This window comes from Pongo pygmaeus, chromosome 13, assembly GCF_028885625.2.
Source record: "Pongo pygmaeus isolate AG05252 chromosome 13, NHGRI_mPonPyg2-v2.0_pri, whole genome shotgun sequence".
NCBI classification, from domain to species: domain Eukaryota; kingdom Metazoa; phylum Chordata; class Mammalia; order Primates; family Hominidae; genus Pongo; species Pongo pygmaeus.
The window spans coordinates 115,395,846-115,422,815 of record NC_072386.2 but is presented as its reverse complement, the minus strand read 5'-3'; the positions used below and the strand labels follow the sequence as shown (position 1 = coordinate 115,422,815).

At 40.0% G+C, this 26,970-nt stretch overlaps 1 protein-coding gene across 4 annotated transcripts in view; it reads left to right on the top strand.

Annotated features, from left to right (window-relative positions):
* NR6A1 (nuclear receptor subfamily 6 group A member 1) overlaps positions 1 to 26,970 on the top strand; it is a 260,373-nt gene that overhangs the window by 15,124 nt on the left and 218,279 nt on the right. For all 4 annotated transcript variants that reach the window (XM_054501532.2, XM_054501535.2, XM_054501537.2 and 1 more), the window contains exon 2: positions 22,586 to 22,627. In XM_054501532.2, the coding sequence (XP_054357507.1) occupies positions 22,586 to 22,627 (42 nt within the window). The remainder of the gene's footprint in view (positions 1 to 22,585; positions 22,628 to 26,970) is intronic.

The window sequence follows — 26,970 nt, the reverse complement described above, 5'->3', positions numbered from 1 at the left end:
CTGTCTTGAGTTAAATTTATAGCTTTTGTCAATTTCAAAAGAATTGTATTCTATTTGCTAAAACATTAAGCGTAGCCTTGGGTGTACATTGAAGATCAGAAATAATTAATAAGAGGTACTACTAAAGTGCAAAGAGAAGCCTAATATGGGCTACAAAAATAATTCAGTGTGTCATCTATTTGTTGATCATTTAAAATATGTACTTGAAAAGATTTAAGAGAGGGTGGCATTTTTCAAAGTGTCATTTTATGCTATTCAGATTTGCTGAAAAGATCTATCTTTTCCCCATCTTAACATCAAAGAGGTTTTTGAACCCAGTGGGGAATCAGAACAAATATTTAACAGTTTTTAAAAAGTAACAGTTTAATTGATTCTTAAAATATTTTACACAGTGGGAATTTTGTTAGTGAAAGTTTCTGATTATACTCAGGCAGTGTAAAAGTAAAAATATTAATGTTTTAAAAATGCTTTATATATGAGCCACATTTTAAGTTCTATGAATAAAGAACTTTTCTGCTTACCAAAAGGGTAGAATATATTCGCAGCTGTTTAGAGAGCCTTGAAGTACTATCTTATTGATAGAAAGGACCTTGACATTGTTGTTATAAGAAAAGTTAGGTTTTATGTGTCAGTGGGTCAGATAAGACATGTCTTCCAGCATCATAAATGTGATAAATCCCTGAAGAGTCCAGCAGTAAAGCAGATAGTTTGAGCAAGCAGTAAGGTGTTACATAGATCTTGCAGATTTTAGGATTATTTTAGTTTTTACATTTATTTAATGAGACTAACCTAGTCACTCTTAGATCACAATAATGAAATTATATGCCAGTGTGCTTGTGAATGAAGCCAACATAATGAAAGGAAAAAGTTGTTAATACACAGCAGGGATTGCCAGTCTGAGAGTCTCTAATGGAAGTTCTCAAGCAATTTCAGTTCTGATTTGATCTGAAATCGTGTGAGCAATAAGGTTGTTCAGGGTAAATAAAATGAGATCTCTGAAATACTCTTTTGCCTGAAATATTTCCATTTAGTCTTACGGTAATGTGACTCAACCTCTGAAAAGCAGATCTTTGCAGAAAGAAGTTACTTTAGTAATGGTAGACAAACTTCAGCAGTGGGAGGGCAGGGGTTAAAAATTATTTCAGCAAATTGGTAGGATGTAGTGATAACTAGGTGCATTAGAGCCTGAGCTTTAACGTTAGACTTGGGTTTAAATCCTGTCTATTCTTGTGATTTTTTATGTATTTTTTTGACAGTTGGGTGGAAGGGGGGTGGAGATACTGGGTGGAGGGTAGTAAAAGGATGTGGAATCACCACATTGATTATTGGAGAATGAAATGAGGTAGTTTATGGAAAACCTGGAATGTAGCTATATTACTTTACCAAAGTTTGACTTAATTTCCTTATCTGTAAGTAATGTTAATATCATCGATCTCATAGGTACAGCAGACCAGTTTACCACAATCCAAGTCATTGAAAACCAGTTTCCCAAATGTTCAGTTTACCCAGTATTCCATTCAGTAAAAGACAGTTTGCTGAATCTAATCTGTAGACCTTACAGAACCCGTTGTTAATCTCCTTTTTCTTAAATGCTCCCCGCCATTTTTTTCCTTTTTCTTTTTCCCGTTTCCTATACATCATTTCTCCCTCATCCCCTGCAGCCCAGACAAGGATGTATATTTCTACCAGCAGAGGTCCTCTCTGCCTCAGCTCTCTCCAGCTGCAGTGTAGAGACAAATTGAACATCTTGAAAATGCTGGTATTCCAATGGTCAGTTCTGACTTGGCAGAAATCCTTAAAAGGTAATTAACTGTCTCATCAATATGAATTTTTATAAACTGTCCAAATATTTAAAACAAATTTTTGACAAATTTAGAGAATTGGCTATTTGGAGATTTGGCAATTTGGTCAGTTGACTTGGAATTATCTCATATAGGTATGGAAAAATTTGGCAATATATGTAAAATAAAGTGCCTATTACTACACAATGGTAGGACTATAGTAAGTACTCAGTTGGTTTTCCTTTTCTTGAAGCATTCCTACTCTGAGTTAGAACTCCTCCTCCTTTTCCCCTGTGGGGAGCCCCTCCTTCTTCCCTGTGGGCTCTAGTTTGACAATATCAGGTGATAAAGGCTGGTTATGAACCACCTAGTGACTTTCTTTTCCATTACAGAGTTGTTGAATTTGCCCAAATGAAATACTTTATTTTGGCTTGGACTTCTGTTATAAAATGGCCCTTCCTTCCTTGGTGTCCTTTAGGGTTTGACTTCTCAGTGATTTAAGATATGTGCCCCTTTTCTGTAGCACTTTATTCCCAGTCACTTGCTTGTAAGTAGAATTATGAGCCTTAGGAGAGTAGACTGCAGCTTTATCAGGGTAAAAGCAAGGCTAGGTCCCTGGAGGTTCTTAGTGGGAAGTATTAGAACCAGAGCAAATGCTCCTGTCTCTGATACACAGGAAGTCCAGCATCCCCATCCCCTACCCAAAGTCTCTCTCTGGAGGTCTCTAAAAAGGCTTTCTGGTAATATCCTTAAAAGGGAAGGGAACAAGTAGTTGTTGAACACTCAGCACTAGGCACAGACCTAAACTAACTCATGTAATCCTTTCCATAACTTTTCTTTGGATAGGTGGTGATATTCCCCTATTATAGATGAGTAAACTGAGGCTTAGAGTTGAAAATAACCTTCTACTAACCACTACTCCGCTAAACTAGTATTTTGAAATCTTCAGTTTTTCCTGTATCACCACATGATTTTTGTCATTTTCTAATATATTGCTTATTTAATATTTTAAATATTGAATAGTTAACATTCTGCAACCCAACATTTATTTTAAAATGAATTTTTTTCATTAGCTTAAATGAAAAATTATTTGCCACAAGTAGAAAGTAACAATGAAAAAAATTTAATGAAAATAGAATTGTGTTAAATTCTAAATGCTATTGTCTGCCAAAGTCTCTGACCAGGCCTTTGTTAGAAAGATTAGTAAGCACTAGAGAGGCACTAGAAAAACTAACACCACATTTTTCTTCTGATGTAATCAGAAGGATTGAAAGAGAGTGGAAAAGGTAGTAACAACAGCTTTGGAATGTTTTATGATGCCTTCTGTTTGTACCATTTAAAATCATCCAGTGGTCTCCTTGCTTTGGGAAACACTGACATAGGTGATGGTGTGTACATTTTACAAATGAGTAAACTGAGTCTTAGGGAAGAGGAAATTTGTTTGAAGTTGAACCAGTCCCACAGGCCTTACTGCCTGGGTACCCCCTCCTTACTTTTCTTTCTCTCTTTTCATCCTTCCTCTTGCCTCCCTGTCCCTGCCTCTTCTCCTTTCTTCCTCATCCTCTAAGAGAATTCACCTAACTCCAGAGTAGTGTAGAAATTTTTAGATGTGTTTTTCTGATGTCTTATTTTTTTTAATTTAACTGCTGTGAGATAGGATTTCATCTTTAAAAACTTAGGTCTTTCTTAAAACATTGCGTTTCTTAGTGCTTAGTGAATTCCAGAAGTTGGGTGTAAAATATATAGTAAAGGTACTTGTACCCCTACATAAATGATTTATTGAAATAACTGTAAAGACATCATAAACATTCCCTTGCCTCCTCATTAGATGTTGGAAAAGTGAGCTTGAGAAAAGATATTGCCAGCAGTTTTTGAAACTGATGTTATCTCAAGTGCATTAAAGGGCAATTTCTTTGACTTTTATGGCCTGTGGTAGTTTTGTAATTTATATTAATAATTATGTTTAATTACTATTTTACTGTGTTCTATTGGAAACAATAGGTAGCTGATGTAACTTTACCATAATTGAAGCCTAGATTATAATTTGAATTTTAAAAATTTTATCCTTTTAAAAAAATTGATTGTTTAATTTTAATTTGATTTTATCTTTAAAACTTTCTGAATAAGAAAAAAACCTATTGTCATTTTTTCTTATTTAATTATTTTGTTTGTTTGTTTGAGACAGAGTCTTGCTCTGTTGCCCAGGCTGGAGTGCAGTGGTGTGATCTTGGCTCATTGTAACCTCTGCCTCCTGGGTTTAAGCCATTCTCATGCCTCAGGAGTCTGAGTAGCCGGGATTACAGGTGCATGCCACCATGCACAGCTAATTTTTGTGTTTTTAATAGAGACGGGGTTTCACCATTTTGGCCAAGCTGGTCTTGAGCTCCTGACCAAGTGATCCACCCAACTTGGCCTCCCAAAGTGTTGGGATTACAGGTGTGAGCCACCCCACCCTTCTGTTTTATTTAATTTTGTATTGTGACAATAGCTTCTTCAAATACAAAAGGAGGAGTTTTGTAATCCTGTTGTTTAAAAAGTTTGTTCCACTAGTTACTAAAAGAAAAAAATTCAGTTCCGAATTATTTTAAATAGCATCCTTAAAATTCTTCACGGAAACACTTTGTACTTTGAAAGAAATTGAGGATTTTTTAAAGCAATTCCAGTTATGGTAATTTTCCTATTTCTAATTTATTGTACTTTGTCTATGCTAGCCATGTCTCTGAACATTTACTGTGGATTCTTGATAAATCATCTTGTGAAACCTATTTCTAATAGATTTTTAATCCCAGGCACCAGACTCATGTAGTGTATGGCACACCCCACTTGGTTTAATTGATATTTTAGTAGAATTTTTCTGATACTTGGTATAAGCTAGAATATATAATTCTTGCTCGGTGACACTTTGATTCCAGAGTCTCAATCCAGAGCTTAGCTCAGGGTAAGGAGGTTTGTCAGCATGCCTTGGTATGAAGTAATGAAGTAAGGAGGACTTCCAGCCAGGAGTTTTGAATGTTATTGTCAAGCTCATATGTGCTCTATCTAGAAGAATTTTTACCACTTAAATTGTAAATCACACACACAAAAACTTAATTTTTCTCTCCTTCTTAGAGCATACGTTGAACTGTTTATGTTCTTGTTAGAAAGTTTTGGTCTCAACTGATTTCTTTGCTGAGTTGTGATTTAACAATTATATTGATGTGCAGTATTAGCCTAATTAGTACTTGGGTGTGACTAGTGTCTTTCTCTGAAAATTTTGTAGTTAATGGTTTGCCTTTCCTTTTTTCTTGAGCTGAAATTTATTGTGTGTCCACTGTGTGATAATTACATGCAGCAACCTTATAAGGAGAGTAACATTATTTTCATTTTGCAGATGGGAGAACAACTTAAGTGACTTGGCCCCCTAAGTGGGAGAGATGGGACTCAGACCCAAATGTGTCTGATCCAGGGCTTACACTCTTGGAATCTCAGCACTAGCTTCTGGTAGAGGATACAAAGGGCCATTTGTACCTTAAGGAGTCTAGTATTTGGGAGACCGTGTTTTAATGGTAGATGCAAGAATTAAAGCCAGACTTCATTTTTAGCCATGGAGACAAGTATGGTCTTTGAAAATTGCTTGTTTAAAAATCTTAACTTTTTTTTTTCTTAACTGGTCATGATTTTTATTTATTTATTTATTTATTTTTTTTTGAGATGGAGTCTCGCTCTGTCACCCAGGCTGGAGTGCAGTGGTGCGATCTTGGCTCACTGCAACCTCCGCCTCCTGGGTTCACGCCATTCTCCTGCCTCAGCCTCCTGAGTAGCTGGGACTACAGGCGCCCGCCACCACGCCTGGCTAGTTTTTTGTATTTTTAGTAGAGACGGGGTTTCACCATATTGGCCAGGCTGGTCTCGATCTCCTGACCTCGTGATCCACCTGCCTCGGCTTCCCAAAGTGCTGGGATTACAGGCGTGAGCCAACGCACCTGGCCTATTTATTTATTTTTTAAAGATGCCTTTATGTATTTCTAAGGAGAAGAGCAAAGTCCGAAGCCAATTTGTGATTGGCTGTTGTGAGGTTTAGGACAAATCCTTGCCAATGGGGAGGCAAAGAAGCAAAGAGACCCTTGCTTAAAAATGCTGGCCCTGGGCATGTAACATGGAAGCAGAACTCCGTGTGGAATGGGAGAGACTTTTGATGCCTTTTAGGAAACAAAGCAAAATAGCATTACGCTCTTAAATACTATTTGATACAAGATGAAGAGTGAATAATATAAACTAGAAACATGAGAGCCTTAACATGGTAGGGACTGAAAGTAACCAATGTGTCTATACAGTCTCAATTTCCAGGTCAGCTTGTATTAAAGTTTGCCTTGCTGACCTTACAAATACATTCTTCTCATTTGATATCCTTAGTATTTACTTTTTGAATAGTATGGTCACTGTGACTTATTCAGGAATGTGAGGCATATTCAGAGAGAAGATTGTTAAACTCGGAACAGCTGTACACCAAATAATCATCTCTTACTCTGGAAGTCCAGTTGAGCTGTAGGGAAGTAGGGATGCAATTCTAACCTTATGTTTGTGCTAATGTATGTTAATGCTAGAAGAGGAACTTCTAAGCCTGTTGAACTTATAATAGGTATCAAAAACTGTAAAGAAACATGCGTTATGTAAGTAAGAGTGTGATTTTAGTGGGGCGGGGTATACTAGTATCTGTAGTGCTTTAACAAGCTGGTGTGATGGTGTGCATCTATAGTTCCAGCTACTAGGGAGGCTGAGGCAGGAGGATTGCTTGAGTCAGAAGTTCGAGGCTGGAGTGCATTATGATTGTGCCTGTGAATGGCCACTGCACTACAGCCTGGGCAACATAGCGAGACCTGTCTCTTAAAAAAAAAAATACCCTATTTATTTTATTGATTGGGTGATCTGAGATCTGAATGGTTGACCCAAAGGTCGGTTTTCACATGGATACTGCAACCTCATGAAGAAGCTGACTTCTCAGTAATAGCACTGGGTGATGACTTAATAAAAGGTCCTATTCCCTAAGTGTGTGCAGAATGGAACACTTTCCCTAGAGCTGCTGCAAAGTGGTTTAGATTTTTTAAATTAAGAAGTCTTTCTGAGTCTATTTATATTTGTGTTTTGGAGGGTTTCCAATTATAATAATGGGTAACTCTTTTTTTTTTTTTTGGAAATGGAGTTTCACTCTTGTTGCCCAGGTTGGAGTGCAATGGTGCGATCTTGGCTCACTGCAACCCCTGCCTCCCGGGTTCAAGTGATTCTCCTGCCTCGGCCTCCTGAGTAGCTGGGATTACAGGCATGTGCCACTACACCCAGCTAATTTTGTATTTTTAGTAGAGATGGGGTTTCTCCATGTTGGTCAGGCTGGTCTCAAACTCCCTACCTCAGGTGATCCGCCCGCCTCGGCCTCCCAAAGTGCTGGGATTACAGGCGTGAGCCACTGCACCTGGCCAGTAATAGGTAACTCTTATTGAACATTTGCTATATGCTAGGTACTGTTTTGAGTGCTTATATTTATTTCATTTAATACTTACAACAGCCCTGTTAAGTAAGTTCTTTTGTTCCCATTTTTAGATGGGGGAAATGCCTATGGGACCACGATTAGTGTTTAAATCACAGGAATCCTACAAATGTTATTCCCTTTACACAATTTCTCCCTTCTGTAAAATGGGGGCTACAGTGGGATGGAAGAGATTAGGAATGATTTATAGTTTATCCTTCTAGTTTTTTTAAAAAAATCTAAGAATCTTGATAACCTGTTAAGTGCTCAAGTGTTAGCATTGTATGATTTGTACCCCCTGTTATACACGACTGCAACTTTTGATAAACTCATGGACTTTAGAGCTGAAAAATCATCCTAAGAAAATTGATCTTTCACTGAGGAGAAAATCTTAAGTACAGAGGGAGTAGATCACTTAGCCTTATACAAATGGCTTATTAATACTGGAGCAAGGCATCTTGCCTAGTATATCACTTTATTGATATCTTAATACTAGAAACTTGCTTTAACATCACAGTTGGTATATTTGCATCTCTGTATAAAGATGCAAATCTTATACAGAGGAATTTTAGGAATTTAGGCGTTATCCTTTTCAAGCTTTGGGGTGTTTCGAGGAAATAAGTTTGCAAAAAGTAGCTTTTTCAAATGTTGGATTTGTTTATTTCTGTAATTTAGTGCTATTAATGTATGCTAAAAAGTTGAAAAGGGTGATCAAACAGGATTTTTGAGTGGATTAGGAAATTAAATTCCAGGAAGAGAGAGGAGCAGTCATAATAGTCTAGGATTATAGGGTGATTAGATGACTTGAGCTTGATCTAGGGATATTTGAGAGAGAATGAAAATGTCCTGGTGATTGACTATATTAATTCGGGGGGAGTGTTGGGAAGGGTGGTAAAGTGGGAGCCCAGGAGGAGTCTTTGGGGATCTCTGGCTTGGGGGGATGAGAGTTGGTGGTACCTGGAACCTGAGTGAAGAACACAGGAGAAAGAGGATTCAAAGAGAAAATAATAGGTTCAGTTTGACATGTTGAAATCGATGGAGCCTATGGGTTATTTATCCTAGTAGACATTGACAATAGACATTTGGATAGATGGGTCTGTGGTTCAGGAGAAGAGTCTCATCCAGAATTGAAAGTTTGGGGGAGAGGGGAATCATCACTTGGGAAGTGTAAGTGAAAGTGTATGTGGATGAGACCATCCAAACTAGGATGAAAAGGTTGTGTGTGTGCTGGGATAGGCCTTTCTTGCCCCTGAGGACAGTTAGTAAAGAACATATCAGGCTGGACATGGTGGCACATGATTGTAGTCCCAGCTACTCAAGAGGCTGAGGTGGGTTGGGTTGATCCCTTCAGCCTGGGAGGTCGAGGCTGCAGTGAGCCATAATTATGCCATTGCACTGCAGCCTAGGTGACTAAGTGAAACTGTCTCAAAAAAAAAAAAAAAAGTCAGACAAGGTCTGTATAATCATCTGTAAGGATGTGACTGCTTCTAGGGGAAATAGTTGCCAGCAGTGGAAAGACATCCAAAAGATATGTATGGCTGAGTATTATTGATGTGTCTATATTTACATTCTTTCTTTCCTCCCTTACTAGTCTGATTCAAGTGCCATTTTGTCATTAACTTTTTTCTAGTTTTCCCTAAGAAGAAATAAATAGTGTGACCACTGCTGTTAATGTCTCCATTAGGGCATTTACTTCAAAAGTCCTTGTATCCAGTCGGTTTTCTATTTTCTGTGCTAGATTTTAAGAATCTAGGGGTAGTCAACTTTACTCACCTATTTTTCCAGTGCAGTCTGGGATAGCAGCCTATACATGGAAAACAGTAGGTAAATATTTGTTGAATTTGATTTTAGAATATAGGAAAGTTTAGCATCTAAAAAAAAGCAGGAGTTTTTTCTCCCTTAGTCCTATTTTGTAGAGTATCTTTTGTATTTATGTTGTGCTGTAAATATCTTGGTGGTTGCTCTTCTGTCTTAACTCACCAGGTTTGAATAGTTTTTAAAAATTTCTTTTGGAATTATTGTGTTTTTTTCTTTTTCCTTTTTTTAGACGGAGTCTTGTTCTGTTGCCCAGGCTGGAGTGCAGTAGTACAGTCTTGGCTCACTGCAACCTCTGCCTCCCAGGTTCAAGTGATTCTCCTGTCTCAGCCTACCATGTAGCTGGGATTATAGGTGCCCGCCACCATGCCCAGCTAAGTTTTGTATTTTTAGTAGAGATGGGGTTTCACCATGGTGACCAGGCTGGTCTTGAACTCCTGACCTAAGGTGATCCACCTACCTGGGCCTCCCAAAGTGCTGGGATTACAGTTGTGAGCCACTGTGCCGGGCACAGAATTATTTTATAGGTATGATTAACTAGCTTTGCTTCAGATTTGAAAGATCCTGGGATGAAAGGTTAAAGATGTTGTATCTCTTTGTTGCCACACAATGGATTTCTGAAGCTGGGACATGGGAGATAGTACTGAGCTTTAAGCATTCATGACTAGTGTGTAAGAAAGATTAGTGCCCAGAATCGTGTTTCTAAGATAGTAATTTAAAAGTCATTTAGAGAATGTCTGGTAGTTTTTTTTCCCCTTCAGTTGAAGCTGTTGATTGTAGACAGTTTAGCCAAATCATTTTGTTCTTAGGATTTTTTTTTTTTTTTTTTTTTGAGACAGAGTCTGGCTCTGTCGCCCAGGCTGGAGTGCAGTGGCGCGATCTTGGCTTGCTGCAACCTCCGCCTCCCGGATTCAAGCAGTTCTCCCTGCCTCAGCCTCTTGAGTAGGCAGGGAGAATTGCACAGGCACGCACCACCACGCCTGGCTAATTTTTGTATTTTTTAGTAGAGACGGAGTTTCCCATGTTGGCCAGACTGATCTTAAACTCCTGACTTCAGGTGATCTGCCCGCCTTAGCCTCCCAAAGCTAGGATTACAGATGTGAGCCACCGCACCTGACCTGTTCTTAGGATTTTTTTTTTTTCTTTTAAGACAGAGTTTCACTCTTGTTGCCCAGGCTGGAGTGCCATGGCATGATCTCGGCTCACTGCAACCTCTGCCTCCCGGGTTCAAGCGATTCTCCTGCCTTAGCCTCCCAAGTAGCTGGGATTACAGGCATGCACCACCATGCCTGGCTAATTTTGTATTTTTAGTAGAGACGGGGTTTGTCCATGTTGATCAGGCTGGTCTCGAACTCCCGACCTCAGGTGATCTGCCCGCCTCAGCCTCCCAAAGTGCTGGGATTACAGGCGTGAGCCGCTGTGCCCTGCCAGGATTTTTTTAATGTACGTTTCTGTTTATAAAAACAATATATTTTAATCAGAAAAGTAGAATGGAGGAAGGAAAATTAGTTATACTAAGAGATAATCACTAAGAGAAAATAGACCAAAGTGGTTTTTTTTTGTTCATGTATATATGTATTGGACTATACCTGAGCTCATTCCAAGAATACAGTTTTACATTATATTTTTAATATGGTATTTGCCCTTTGTAAACTCTTGGAAAACATTTATAGTGTTCGCAAAATATTCCATTGAATAAGCGTACATAATTTAATCATTTTCCTGTGTTTGAATTTTTAGATGGCCTCGAGTTTTGTACTATTTTCTTTATTTCTGATTCTTAGGATAGATTCCTAGGATTGATCCAGAGGGATAAACATTTTCTAGGCCCTCATGCATCCATCTTCCATTTTTATATGGAGATTTTAAAGAAAATAAGGAAAAAGGTACATTCTGCCACACGTGGGACATCTCTTTGGTGGTATCTGCACCTTACTAATGGATTTCCTGAGCAGAGCTGGCTACTTCTCTTCCGTCAAACCATCTGTTGAGGATGGTGTAGGGCACTTTCCGAAATGACTTTGAAAGCTCTCTGACCATGTTCAAACAAACTCCTTGGTCAGTAAGACTTTAGTCAGTCTTCAAAATGACAATGAACAAATAAAAACATCTTCACTTCCCTCAGTAGCTGCTTGTGACAGGCATCTTGGATTTTTCAGGAGGTGACTTGTAAATGGGCTCAAGTAAGGTGTGGTATTCTTCTTGCACTTTGAGGTCCTGCTGTTATGGGAGCATCAGGGTTGCTCTTTGAAATTATGCTAAATTCCCATCCCTCCAGCTGTTGCAGAACATGCACTGCGCAAAGGTAGGGTTTTATTAGTCAAGATGCTTTCAATAGAAGTTCTCTTGTTTTGACTTTTGTGGCTCTTTCCATGTAATGGAGTACAATGATCTGTTTATAAAATGGAGACAGTAGTAGCTATTTTTCAGTAAGAATTCATATAAAGTGTCAAGCTGATGCCTGGTGTATAGTAATAGATTCAATAAATGGCAACTGACAGATTATTGCATACATTTTCTTATATTTTTCTGTACTAAGTATTTTGCATTTTGAAATTTCTTTTCTTTTCTTTTCTTTTTTTTTTTATTTGAGACAAGGTCTTGCTCTGTCACTCAGGCTGGAGTGCAGTGATCCTGGCTCACTGTGGCCTCAACCTCCTAGGCTCAAGTGGTCCTCCCACCTCAGCCTCCCAAGTAGCTGGGACTATAGGTGCATGCCACCACGCCCAGCTAATTGAAAAAGACAGACATATTTTTGTTGTTGTTGTAGAGGTCTCACTATATTGCCCAGGCTGGTTTTCAATTCCTGAGCTCAAGGGATCCTCCTGCCTTGGCCTCCCAGAGTTCTGAGATTACAGGCGTGAGCCACTGTGCCTGGCCTTGAAATTTCTTAACCTCCAAGCCAAATGAAGGATTACCTTTTGTTCCTCCAGAGAACCAAAAATTGTAAATGAAAAATGCCAGAGAATCATCAGTACGTGCAGTTTTCTGAGAAATGCGCGTGCTGTAATTCCATAGAAACACTAATGACCTCTGACTCATCAGACTGAATTGCCTTCCTAAACTGTTTTCACCTTTTGATTCTATAGCTACAGCCTTGAAAGCTGTGTACTGTCTTTATTTTTTAAAAATGTTTTAAAATTGAAATGTCATAATCTTGGGCTGGCTTTTCTGCCTTCAGTCTGGTTTCAAGGCTGTAATTGCAAAGCTAGAAGCCGGAAAAACTATATATAGGTGATGTAGGTTGATCAGATGGAAGTTATTAATGTTTCCATAGAAATATAGACACTCGTGTACTGCATTTAAGCTGAGCAAATATGTGGGCATAGTATCCCCCTAAGATTTCATGTTTAAGAAAATTACATTAGGAAAAGGGTATTGTTTTTGTTGCACTTTTAAAAATGTGACCATGACATTTGTAGGTGGAGAAAAGAAGCTACTACTTGAAGCTCTGCCAGATAGCTTTTACTATATGGACTTGTGGTGCTATGTTTCTGCATTCAAAAGCATTTTCTGTTATTCTTTAAGTATGGTTTGTCAGGTTGCCTGTGAGAAACAAAAGCTAATGGCCCAAGTGGCATCCCACTCACTGGATAGAAAAGCAAGAGGCGGGTGTGAATTTAATCAGCCAATCCAAGAAAAGTGTTCCTGTATCTGCCTAGGTCTGGAGCTGCTTGCAGGCTGCAGATAACGGCTGTAAGGCAGGCTGTGTAGTTCATGTTTGTTACTTCCCACCACCAAAATAAAGCTGCATTCCTTCTCAGCCTCATGCCAAAGCCATTCATTGTACCAGAAGGTGACTAGAAGATAGAGTTGAGGAAGGGCCCCCATAAAGGGAAGTTTCTAGAATCTAAAGGAGGGCTGTGGATGGCTTGCCATGTGTGTTTTGGCTGCCTCAACAAAGCTCTTTTATTTCTATTTTTAATTTATTTTTAATTTTTTATTTTTGAGACAGAGTCTCGCTCTGTCGCCCAAGCTGGAGTGCAGTGGCACCATCTCGGCTCACTGCAACCTCTACTTCCTGGGTTCAAGCGATTCTCCTGCCTCAGCCTCCTGAGTAGCTGGAACTACAGGCGCGTACCACCATGCCCAGCTAATTTTTTGTGTGTTTACTAGAGACGGGGTTTCACCGTGTTAGCCAGGATGGTCTCCATCTCCTGACCTCGTGATCCACCCACCTCAGCCTCCCAAAGTACTGGGACTACAGGCGTGAGCCACAGTGCCTGGCTGCTCTTTTATTTTTTATTTTTATTTTTATTTTTATTTTTTGAGATGGAGTTTCGCTCTTCTTGCCCAGGCTGGAGTGCAGTGGTGCGATCTCGGCTCACCGCAACCTCTGCCTCCTGGTTCAAGCAGTTCTCCTGCCTCAGCCTCTCGAGTAGCTGAGATTACAGGCATGCGCCACCACAACCCAGCTAATGTTGTATTTTTAGTAGAGATGGGGTTTCTCCATCTTGGTCAGGCTGGTCTCAAACTCCCAACCTCAGGTGATCTGCCCGCCTCGGCCTTCCAAAGTGCTGGGAGTACAGGCGTGAGCCACCGTGCCTGGCCTCTTTTATTTTTTTAAAACTCCTTGTGCTTTTGGTTTTCTGGTTGAAATTTTAGAGCCCCTGTATTGAAGTAATGAGAGTTGGGCTGTTATTGACAAAATTCCTAGGTGTATACATATATTTTCAGTCTCTGTTGCCTATAGGATAAAAACCAAAAACTCTTCATGTATGACAGTTGAAGGTCTTTATGATACGGCCCTGCTGAGATTCCAGTCAAGTCAAATTACCAAGTGACATTCTGTTTTTTCTCTCTATTTAGTGCTTTCACATGCTGCTTCCTCTAAATATGTTTCTCAAATAGCCTTCTTTGCCTGGTGAATGCCTATCTCCTCTCTGTGCTTCTGGCTCCATGATTGCTGCTTCTCTTCTCCCTCATATTGATCATGGCTACCGAGCACTTTCACTGACCTCAGTGCATCATATCATTGAGTACTCATAACAATCTACAGATGAGGAAATTGGCCCAGAGAGGTGAAGTCATTTCCTAAGCTAACACAATTAGTAAGTAATGGTGCCAGGACTCAAACCTATTCTGAAACAAAAATTTATGCTCTTTCTACTCTGCACTGCTTCCCAGTGTATCATGTCCATCTGTCCCATAGTGATAATTTTTTCAAAAATTTTGTTTCAACTTTTTTCTTCAGTAGGCTTTAATCTTTTTAAAAATTGTGGTAAAATATACGTAGCATAAAATTTACCATTTTAACCATTTGAAGTGTACAACTTAGTGGCATTAAGTGCATTTGCATTGTCAGGCTCTACAGTTATTTTTGTCTGCTCTGTACTCCTAGAGACTACTAATTGTCTGTAGTCAGTCTTATTCACATCTCTACCTTCCAGGCTTCTGGCCTGTTACAGTATGGGTGGATAATTCATATTTGAAGGAGTAAGTGACTGCATTTGCAGGCTGATGGACCTATTCTTATAACAGCTGACACAGCTATACACTGGCTAGTAAATAATACTGACCTAAACATTTCCATATTTTATTTTTTTAAGCTGTATCACAGTCCAAAACATGTGGTGTGACAAATTTAGAAAGAGGGACAACTTCTATGTTTTCACTGTTTCATAGCCACCAGCCTCATATGGCCATTTAAATTAAGAGTAAAGTTAAAAATTCAGTTTCTCATTCATGCCAGTCACATTCCAAGTACTCATTGGCCACATGTAGCTAGTGGCAACTGTATTGGACAGTGTAGATATATGACATTTTTGTCATTGTAGAAATTTCTATTGGACAGTGCTTATCTAGGCTTTAAAAGTTGAGAATAGTGAAATTGTTCTCTTGAAATTTGTTATTTTGGCAAGAAATTCATTGTAGTGGCATTGTAGCTTACCATTATTGTCTTTTGGTGAAAGAAACAGTTCTTCAAACGTTTATTGAGCCGCCTTTCCTGGGACATGTCTCAGGCCCAGGGCTGGGGTTATCTTTGGGGTTGAGACTAGATCTGACTGATCTAGTCAGAGTTTTATTGGGTGCCAAATCATGATCACGGGAGACAAGGTAGATGGGAAACTGATACAGCTGACTAGAGGGGATTGGTCTAGGAAAGACCAGTGAATGACTGTTGTATATCAATAGAAAACCTGGGTAAAGATTTTCAGCTTTTTCTTGGGGATCCTGGAAAAACAGACTTCTCTGGAACCTTGGGTTCTCTGAATTCAGGTTCCAGTGGTCCTGATCATGATATGGTTGTGGTGTGTAAAGCACAGGAGCCTGTGGGAGCATAGAAGAGGCACACAGAACTCGTCAGAGCAATTTCAAGACCTATTTTGACCTTTGGCTTTCTTAGTCCTACAAGCCCTGTGTCACTGTATCTCATGTTTAAAACTATATGAGATTTGAATTGCAATTGACTAAGTGAAATAACGTTATCTCATATTTAATTAAAACATTTGAATTTCAAATTTGCAGATGTGTTTGTTTTTTGGATTTTGAAACCAGTCTTTTTCTTCCTCATAGGTCCCTGAAAAGCTATAGTTTCAGCCATGTTGTTTGTAGTGCCTAACTCAGACTTGAGTGTTTGCAGGAAAGGGAGGGGGAGATTAGAGGGGACCTGACTTGAGTCCTTATGTCAGTGGTGAGTAAAGGTGGGCTCAGGTGGAGAAAATAGCATGTGTAAAGGAATTGAGGCCAAAGAGCATGTTGAATTCTGGGAGCCACGATGTACTTCAGTGTGGATGGAGTATACACTGTTGGATAGGATGCTATGAAAAGCAAGAGATAAAGTGGTCGGCAAATCATGAGAGATACATACAACTTCTGTTTTGTAGAAAGAGATATTTGATTAGAATTGTAGAATTTTACCTTTTAAGGGCCTTAATCTTACGTATGGGTTATTGAGGCTTCAAAAGAGACTAACTAGCAGAGTGTTAACCAGAGTCCATGTCTCTGTTGCACTATATTGTCTTCCGACAGTCAAACTAAAACATTGCTTGAGTAACTCTAACACGTTATAGAGTATAATTAGCTAGTGTTTCATGCCTTAATTTGCTGACTGGTGATACTCAGAAGTTTATTTAAGTTGCTGTCATGGTAAATGTACAATTTTATAGTCAAAATATCAAAAAGGAAAAAGATCAGTGACTTTTTAATCTCTCATGATAGCCAGTCACAATTTGAGAAATCAGTGATCATTTTCTTTTTGTCAAATACCTTTTTGTCAAATGTGTGGTGGTGCACACATGTAGTCTCAGCTACTTGGGAGGCTGAAGTAGGAGGGTTGCTTGGGTCCTAGAGGTCAAGGCTGCAGTGAGCCATGATCGTGCCACTGCACCCCAGCCTGGGCTACAGAAGCAAGACCTTGTTTAAAAAGCAAACAAAATGCCTATTTGGAGAAGAGCTTGTCAACTGGAACTTTCTCTTGTATGAAATAAGATTCCTAGACTTAGAACCATTTGCTGATTACTTGCCATAAAGTAGATGATTTACATATATTCACCAAATCTCAAGACAATTGAATGTGATGGTTATTTTTATCCTCATTCCAAGACATGGGTTTGGAGTAGTTAATTTGATAATAGCAAATCTGGGATTTGAATCTAATTCTAATTCATACCCGTACCCTCGCCACCCCTGTTTTTTTTTTTTTTTTTTTTTTTTGAGATGGAGTCTGGCTCTGTTGTCCAGGCTGGAGTGCAGTGATGTGATCTGGGCTCACTGCAACCTCTGCCTCCCAGGTTCAAGCAATTCTTCTGCCTCAGCCTCCTGAGTAGCTGGGATTATAGGCACCCGCCACCACCAAAATTAGCCCAGCTAATTTTTGTATTTTTGTTTTTGTTTTTTTTTTTTAGATGGAGTCTTGCTTTGTTGTCTGGGCTGGAGTGCAGTGGGGTGATCCCGGCTCACTGCAACCTCCGCCTCCCAGGTTCAAATGATTCTCTTGCCTCAGCGCCCCCCTGAGTAGCTAGGACTACAGGCATGTGCCACCATGCCTGGCTAATTTTTGTATTTTTAGTAGAGATGAGGTTTCACTATGTTGGCCAAGCTGGTCTCAAACTCCTGACCTTGTGATCCTCCCGCCTTGGCCTCCCAAAGTGCTGGGATTACAGGTGTGAGCCACTGTACCTGGCCTAATTTTTGTATTTTTAGTAGGGATGGGGTTTTACCATGTTGGTCAGGGTGGTCTTGAACTCCTGACCTCAGGTGATCCACCTGCCTCAGCCTCCCCAAATGCTGGGATTACAGGGGTGAGCCATTGTGCCTGGCCCCCGTGTCCTTTTTTCAATACGCATTTATCTTCCTATTTAAACTGAGGCAAGTGAATATAACCTTTGCAGTAACATTTCAGATTGCTGTGTGCACAGGGACTTGGTGATATAATCCTAGGAACCAATCTGTTTCTTGTCTGTTTTTTCCTTTTGAAAGCAATTTAAGTCACCAACCAAAGACCCTGGATTTCTCCGAAAATTTCCTGATCTGTTTAATATGTTGTATTCTGTGAGACAGGTGGGTTTGGGGGTATGTTTGTTTATTTATGAAGCTTAAGAGCCTGCTTTTCTTTTTGTTTTGTTTTGTTTTGTTTTGTTTTGAGACAGAGTCTTGCTCTGTTGCCCAGGCTGGAGTACAGTGGTGCGATCTCTGCTCACTGCAACCTCCGCCTCCTGGGTTAAAGCTATTCTCTTGCCTCAGCCTCCTGAGTAGCTGTGACTACAGGTGTGCACCACCACGCCTGACTAATTTTTGTATTTTTAGTAGAAATGGGGTTTTACTATGTTGGCCAGGCTTGTCTTGAACTCCTGGCCTCGTGATCTGCCCACCTCAGTTTCCCAAAGTGCTGGAATTACAGGCGTGAGCTACTGCGCCCCGCCTAATTTTTGTATTTTTAGTAGAGATGGCATTTTACCATGTTGGTCAGGCTGGTCTTGGACCCTGACCTCAGGTGATCCACCGCGCCCAGCCTCTTTTTTTTGTTTTTGAGAAGGAATCTTGCTCTGTACCCCAGGCTGGAGTGCAGTGGCATAATCTTGGCTCACTACAACCTCTGCCTCCGTGTTCAAGCGATTCTTCTGCCTCAGCCTCCCAAGTAGCTGGGATTACAGGTGTGCACTGCCATGCCAGGCTAATTTTTGTTTTTTTAGTAGAGATGGGGTTTCACCATTTTTGCCATGCTGGTCTCAAACTCCTGACCTCAAGTGATCCACCCACCTTGGCCTCCCAAAATGTTGGGATTACAGGTGTGAGCCACTGTGCCCGGCCAAGAGTCTGCTTTTTACTGAACAACTCTGATTGCCTTTGAGTTGAATCTAATTGAATAAATCCAATTTAACGTACATTTGGGGTTACATCTAGCAGTGGTTTGGGTTCTTCTAGCTAAGAATCATTTTTCCAGCTAGATGTGGTTGCTGAGAATCTGGGCAAAACTCTGCTTGACAATAGTAGCCAGCTGTGGCCATTTCATTGCCTTGTGGTCAGTAGGTATGTGGTTTGTAGGTAAGATTATCATTGTTCTCCATATATCCTCAAGGCTCCTGCATTAGTGATGATCTGTAAATCCAGAGACAACATGTTAGCAGTGGTCTCAGGACTAGGTGGAGGGAATGTAGACGTAATTACTGAATCCTATAATCAGGATCTTTGTGACCCTTGGAGGAATTTTTTTAGGGCAAATATAGAGTCTTTCTTTCCTCAGGAAGTAGCAAACATCTGGAATCACCATATCAAGCAGTTTACAGGCTGAAAATGTAAAAGTTCAAGAACCACAGCAAGTAACCAAAGTGACATTAGTGATATTAAGGTTCCATCCCAGGTCTTTGAGGATGATGCCATGAATGGTTTAATAGTAACTCTCCTATAATCTACACTTTGCTTCCATAGACACAGCACTGAATTGGATGGACCCTAGAGATTAGCAGATTACATATATAGAGCTCTTACTTTGTTAAGTACTGTGCAAAGCCTTTATATTCACTGTGTCGTTTAATTCTTTATTTTTTGAGACCTGGTCTCACTCTGTTGCCCAGGCTGGAGTGTAGTGGCACGATCATGGCTCACTGCAGCCTCGACCTCCTAAACTCAGGTGATCTCTACCTCAGCCTCCCAGGTAGGTGGGATTGCAGGCATACACCACCACACCTGGCTAACTTTTGTATTTTTTTGGTAGAGATAGGGTTTCACCGTGTTGCCCAGGCTGGTCTCCAACTCCTGGGCTCAAGCGATCCTCCTGCTTTGGCTTCCCAAAGTGCTGGGATTACAGGCATGCACCACTGTACCTGGTCTCATTTAATTCTTTTGACATCCCCGTAAGGTAGGTGCTGTTGTTGATCCCAATTTACAACAAAGTTAGGGTCAATTCTCTTTGGGTCATGTGGCCTTTGAATAGAAGTCTGCAAAGAAAAATCAGGGTACCATTAACAGAAGAAGTGGGGAGTGGTTGCTAGGCAGATAAAAACAATAGATGTCCATCTTAAATATTTTACTTAGTATTTTCTTTGTTTTTGAGTCACCCTCTATTTTTGTTTGATCAGTTACTTGAGTTCACAACAATGGGTACTTTCAGAAGGTACATTAGGCTTTGTCCTTTTTTGAGACTTCTAGTACAGTCCATTCATTTAATGTCCAAAGTAGTCTGAGGCCCAGAATAGGGAGTCATATAACTAAAAGTGGCTTGAGTTAGAACCTAGGAGAGGTCTAACCTTCCCATTGTACCAGCCTGCTTTCCTGTACTTTTGTCCCGTTTCTGAGTCAGTTTACATGAAGTGAATGCTTATTCTCAGTTTCGCTTCTGGCACGATGTTCAACATTCAATCCATGTGTAGTGATGAGTTATTTTCTCATTGCCTGGTGCTATGGTCTGAATGTTTGTGATCCCCCTGAATTCACATATTGAAATCCTAACCTCCAAGGTGATGGTATTAGCATGGGGGCCTTTTGGGAGGTGATTGTTCCATTATAAGAGAGACCCTAAAGAGCTCATTCTACTATGTGAGAACAGTGATAAGGTACCATCTATGAGCCATAAAATGGGCTCTCACTAGACACCAAATCTACCAGCACCTTGATCTTGGACTTCACGGCTCCAGAACTGTGAGACTTACTTTATGATATTTTATTATAGCAGTCTGAATGGACTAAGACACCTGGCATCTCTCCATGGCTTTTCTGATTCCCATTGCCTTTATGTATAGGGGTTTAAAGCTGGTCTGAGATCAGCCACTTTAAGCAGCTTCTAAATTCTGGTATTTCAAATCCAGTCTCCTCATTTAGACTTTACATACACTATTCAGACTAGACTTAAGATTTTCTGATTCTATGACTTTCTTCCCTAGACTGTGATCTAGAGGCAGGGTTATGTGTTCTGTTTAGTTGATCCTGCATTTCAGCACCTTCCATAATGTGTCCACAACTGTTCTGGGCAGAAGCAGCTCTGCAGATGGATAAGGCACAGTTAGTCCCTAGCCTTGAAGATCTCACTATCTAGTGGAAGAGGCAGGTATTTAAATTATTCCTTCATTGTTTGGTGAATGCTGGTGAGGCCTCTTTTGTTTTCCATATTTCATTGTTGTGATATTGGAACTGAATCTTAAAGGATGAGTCATTTTTACCAAATGGAGGAGGAGGAGGAATCACAGAAAGGCAAGAAAGAATGTGGCATGTTTGGTGTGGTCAGAACAGCCCAGAATTGCAAAGGACTTTAAAAGTTCTGATGTTTAAGCTGGGCTTTCTGTAATCTCAGCACTTTGGGAGGCGAAGGTGGTCAGATCACTTGAGGTCAGGAGTTCAAGACCAGCCTGGCCAACAGGATGAAACCTGTCTTTACTAAAAATACAAAAATTAGCTGGGCATGGTGGCAGGTGCCTGTAATCCCAGCTGCTCAGGAGACTGAGGCAGGAGAATCGCTTGAAACCAGGAGGTGCGGAGGTTGCAGTGAGCTGAGATCGCATCACTGCACTCTAGCCTGGGCGATAGAGCAAGACTCCATATCAAACAAAAACAAAGTCGTAGTGTTTAAGCAGTTGGCCTGCTACATGAATCTCATTTCTCCCATATGACGGCTAGTTGTTGGTCTGGCTTTTGGTCACCCAGTTTTGACAGAAGTTACTTTCATACCCCTCTAGTCCTAATTTTGCTTCTTTTTTTTGTTTTATTTTTTGAGACAGCGTCTCACTCTGTTGCCCAGGCTGGAGTGCAATGGTGCAATCTTGGCTCACTGCAACCCCCACCTCCCAGACTCAAAAGATTCTCCTGCCTCAGCCTCCCGATTAGCTGGGATTGCAGCCAAGCACCATCATGCCTGGCTAATTTTTGTATTTTTAATAGAGATAGGGTTTCACCCTGTTGGCCAGGCTGGTCTTGAATTCCTGGCCTCAAGTGATCTGCTCGTTTCAGCCTCCCAAAGTGCTGGGATTACAGGCATTGAGCCACTGCACCCGGCATCAAGATCCGTTATTTCTGAATTTACTGGTGAAATACTACAGTTGTTTACTGAACAGCTACTACGTGCTAGGCTTGTGAGAGGTAATGGGGTTAAAGCTGTAAAACAAGGCAGGTTGGATCCCCACCCTCATGGAACAATCTCGTTGTGGTCAGACACTGAACAAGTAGTTCCTTGTTGATGAGCGCTAGAAGCAAGCACAGGTGTTAGAGATAATTATAACCAGGAATTTGACCTTGTGTGTGAGACAAGGGTGAAAGAGGCAAGAGAAAACTTCTGAGGAAATATTTAAACTGAGGAAGAGTAGAAAGCAAACAGAAGAAAGTATGCAGCCATTCCAGGAAAAACAAAACCTTTCATCAACGATATATAGAGGATGTACTATGTTTGCCATTCCTTGTGCTTGATTTATCTCTCCAGTGTGATAGTTATACACCAGCCAGACAAATATAGCTCATACTTTTTGGGTCTGAGCATATGAAATGTGAAGTGTGCTCTGAGAGGTATTTATTCCAACCTGAATAGCATACTTATTAATGGAAAAATTGCTTCCATTTGTTTGTGTAGGTAAAATTCTTCAGCATTTGTGAAAAATTTACATATTACACTCTCTGATACTTGTTGTAAGTTAATATTTTACATATTTTGCTTTCTTTTGGAAAAGAATTAGCAGTGTTAAATAGAATATGACAGGTATTAAATGAATTGTAATTTTCCTGTGAATTTTTATTCCAATGGACATTGCCATGATAACTCATAATTACTTGTGCTGTTGTATATCGAGCTCCTACCGTGTGGCAAGGCCTATGGTAAGCATTTTATTTTGGTAACTTGTTTAATCCTCAGTACAATTCTGTGGTAAGTGCTATTATCTGTTTTTATATTGAAGGGATGAAATGGAGGCTCAGAGGGATATGTAGTAGCTAAATGTTAGAGCTAGGATTGAAACCCAAATTGACTTCTGAGTGTAGATTTACCCCCAACTGTATGATACTTCATATTTGGAGTCAGCTTGAAGTAATTCACAAATTGTAATTTTTTTTCCTATTGTTTTCTCTTTAGGTTTCTGTCAGGATGAATTGGCAGAGCTTGACCCAGGCACTAGTAAGTTCTCAATGTTACCCAATATTCTTTGGTAAGAAAAGGATGGATGTGTGTGTACACTTTTAAGTGAACAACTTAAGGTGTCATTGGTAAGCCTTACTTTATTGACTCTCAGATTTTATTTCACTTTAATTTGTAATTATAGGAAGGGCATTCTGTCTTTTCTAGTTATGCTTTCTTCTGATATTATTCAGTGGCCAGGATCTATCCGTTTAATAGAAAGTTGGTTTGCTGAAAATTTCTGTTTAATACCTATCTCCTTGCTTTGTTCTCCATCCTTCCATGAAACCAACAAAAATAAGAATTGTACTTTGAAGCCAGGCGCGGTGGCCGACGCCTGTAATCTCAGCACTTTGGGAGGCTGAGGCGGGTGGATCACCTGAAGTCAGGAGTTCGAGACCAGCTTGGCCAACATAGTGAAACTCTGTCTCTACCAAAAATACAAAAATCAGCCGGGCGTGGTGGCGTGTGCCTGTAGTCCCAGCTACTCGGGAGGCTGAGGCTGGAGAATTGCTTGAACCTGGGAAGTAGAGGTTGCAGTGAGCCAAGATCATGCCATTGCACTCCAGCCTGGGTGACAAGAGCAAAACTCCACCTCAAAAAAAAAAAAAAAAAAAAAAAAATTTGTACTTGCACTTACGCACATGGACAACTGTATACTCACAAACACTTCTAAAGTGTTGATAGTTTTGAAATAATTTCTTTCAACGAAGCATTTTGCTTAGTTTGGAAATTATAATTGATAACCTTTGTAGTACAGTTTAATTTTCATTTACAGTCTTATGGTTAAGATATGAGAGTTACCATTTCAAGGTCTAATTAAATGATGCTTTTCAGGACTATGTGAGTCTTCATCATAGATAATCATTTGCATTTCCAGTTCTCCCTAAATGTGGTGGCATGCACCATTCTGGGACACATAGTCATAATGGTTAGAAATAGGACATGGGAGTATCCAGTGTATACAGACCTTATTTTGCTATAATGCAGAAAGGTCAAATGATAATTTAGATTGAGATTCCATGAGATGGTCTAGAGTTTTTTTTCTGATTCTAGTACTTTGTTACGGCTGGCTCTTTGCCACCAGTCTGCTGTTGAGATCAGTGATAAAGCTTACCTTTCCTTCATCGTGAAGCTGATACAAGCTCTGAGGTGGTGGACCTTCTCACATATTTACCTCTGCCCTCCTTATTAGTATAAATGTCCATGTTTCAACTAATACTTATTAGTTGTTAGGCAGAATAGTTCTCATGATGCTTATCAAACACCAGGGAAATATATTTGTCTTTTTAAAAGTTGTAAATTTCAGAATCAGTTTTGTATTAGATGGTATAGCCCGAGTATACCAGCAGCTATAGGTGAATATAGTATGGTTGGCCCTTAAACAATGTGGGGGTTAGGGATGATAACCCCCTGCACAGTTGAAAGTCCACTTATAACTTTTGACTCCTCAAAAACTTGATTAATAACTTATTGTTGACTAGAAGCCTGGCCGATAACATAATCAGTAGATTAACATAATTTTGTATGTTATATGTATTATATTCTGTATTGTTACAATAAAATACACTAGAGAAGAGAACATGTTGTTATAGATTAAGTCATAAGGAATACAAAATATATTTACTCTTCATTAATAGAAGTGAATCATCATGAAGGTCTTCATCCTCACCATCTTCATGCTGAAGGAGGAGGAAGAGGGGTTGGTCTTGCTCTTGGGTGGCAGAGGTGAAAGAGGTAGAGGAGGTGAAAGGGGAGGCAGGAGAGGCAGGCACACTCGGTGTAACTTTTATTGAAAACAGTCTGTGTATAAGTGGACCTGTGTAGTTGAAACGTGTTATTCAAGGTCCAGCTGTGTTTTCTGTTATTCTCTTATGAATAGCCTTTGCTTAGGGGAGGAAAAGATAAATTCAGTTATTTTTCTGGAGTCATGGTCCTTTCTTTTTTTGAGATGAAGTCTCGCTCTGTTGCCCAGGCTGGAGTGCAGTGGCGCGATGTCAGCTCACTGCAACCTCTGACTCCCGGGTTCAAGTGATTCTCCTGCATCAGCCTCCCGAGTAGCTGGGACTACAGGTGTACGCCACCATGCCTGGCTAATTTTTGTATTTTTAGTAGGGACGGGGTTTCACCATATTGGTCAGGCTGGTCTTGCATTCCTGACCTTGTGATCTGCCTGCATTGGCCTCCCAAAGTGCTAGGATTACAGGCGTGAACCACCGCACCTGGCCATGGTCCTTTCTTAGAAGCATTTTTGAACACTAGTAAGGACATTGAGATGCCCTGTAACCTTTCAGACAACTACACATAAAACGTGCTAGATAGTTGATAACTCAGTTTGTTAAGCGCTGAGTGTTCTCTCTGCTCCACACCCAGTTCTCTAGGCTCTAGGGATACACAGATAAATAAGTTTAGCTCTTGTTCTTGTATATTATCAGTGTGTTAGGAAATATTTGAAAGGACATTTTATAAACCTCTAGTTTAGCACTTAGTACCCAAATGTATTCTCTTTTTCTGCACCTGGTAGCAATTGAAAATGGCTAATGCCCATTTTCTGAGAAAGGTCCTTGATATTCTCAGAAAAATTGTTGTTGAATTCTTCTTTCTGGGTTAAGTAATACCAGCTCATTAAACATTTCTGCATAAAATTCCTAGCTAGATATGGCAATTTATAGACCTCTCTATTCCATGAGAATGAACAGACATTGAGACATAATTTTATACATCAGTATAGAATAGGAGTCAGCAAAAAAAAAGAAAAGACTAAAAAATTGTACTTACTGGCAGGGCATGATGACTCATGCCTGTAATTCCAGCACTTTGGGAGGCCAAAGCGGGAGGATCATTTGAACCCAGGATCAGGAGTTTGAGACCAGCCTGGGCAATATAGGGAGCCCTGTCTCTGCAAAGAAAATTTAAAAATTATCCAGGTGTGGCGGCATGTGCTTGTGGTCCCAGCTACTTGAGAAGGTGAGGTGGGAGGGTTGCTTAAGGAGGAGGAGGCTGCAGTTGAGCCATGATCAACACCACTGCATTCCAGCCTAGGTGACACAGAGCAAGACCCTGTCTCAAAAACAAACCAAAAAATTTGTACTTAGTGTATGTGGGTAATATTCTCAGTAATTCGTATATTGGGAAGTTAGTAGTATTTTAATCTTTCTCTTTGAAGAAATACATAAAGATCTGATTATTCTAAAAATAATTAGGCCAGGCGCGGTGGCTCATGCCTGTAATCCCAGCACTTCGGGAGGCTGAGGCAGGTGGATCACCTGAGGTCAGGAGTTCGAGACCAGCCTGACCAATATGGAGAAACCCCATATCTACTAAAAATACAACATTAGCTGGGTTGTGGTGGCGCATGCCTGTAATCCCAGCTACTCGGGAGGCTGAGGCAGGAGAATTGCTTGAACCCGGGAGGTGGAGGTTGCGGTAAGCTGAGATCGTGCCATTGCACTCCAGCCTGGGCAACAAGAGCGAGACTCCGTCTCAAAAAAAAAAAATAATAATAATTAGACAAAATAAAATTTTATCTCAGTTTGTACCAGTTTTGGGGTTCAAATGAGCATGTTCAGCCTTACCAAGTGATAGGAAGCATCAAGACTGAGATGGGCTGTGTGTGCTGTGTTAAATTGGCTGTGGTTTTTGATACTGCATATTCTGGGGATTCTGACTGGGAAGGAATAACATCTCCTATGTTAATTCCATGTGACTTTTGTTTATTTAATTTAATTTTTTTGAGACAGGGTCTTACTCTTTTGTCCAAGCTGTAGTGCAGTGGCACAGTTATGGCTCACTGCAGCCTTGACCTCATGGGCTCAGGTGATCCTCCCACCTCAGTTTCCTGAGTGACTACATGTACACACCACCATGCCTGGCTAACTTTTGTATTTTTTTTCTCTTTCAAATATTTTTTATTGAAATGATAAAAAAAGAACAGTGATCATTTTAACCGAACTTTTACTTTACAAATATAAAAATATAATCAAAACTTGTTTCTTTCATACGTTTTCCATAAACATACCAGAAAAGTTCTCATAGCCAAACTATAAATGATGCTTGTATACTATGATGTGAACACAATAAACAAAAATTTAAATTTCCAAATACGTGACCTTTCCCTCAATAGAACAGCATAATCAATATATCTTCCCAACTTATCTCTATTTTTACGATACGATCCATCACTAAAATAGAAAATACACCTAAACTGGCTTAATCTAGACTTATCTAGGTTTTAGTAAGTTTTTTTCCCACAAAACAAGCTTAATAAATATAATACAAGCTAATATTAAAATGTGTTTTATGGCTCAAGTCAAATTATAGTATTAAGTTTCTCATCACGTATT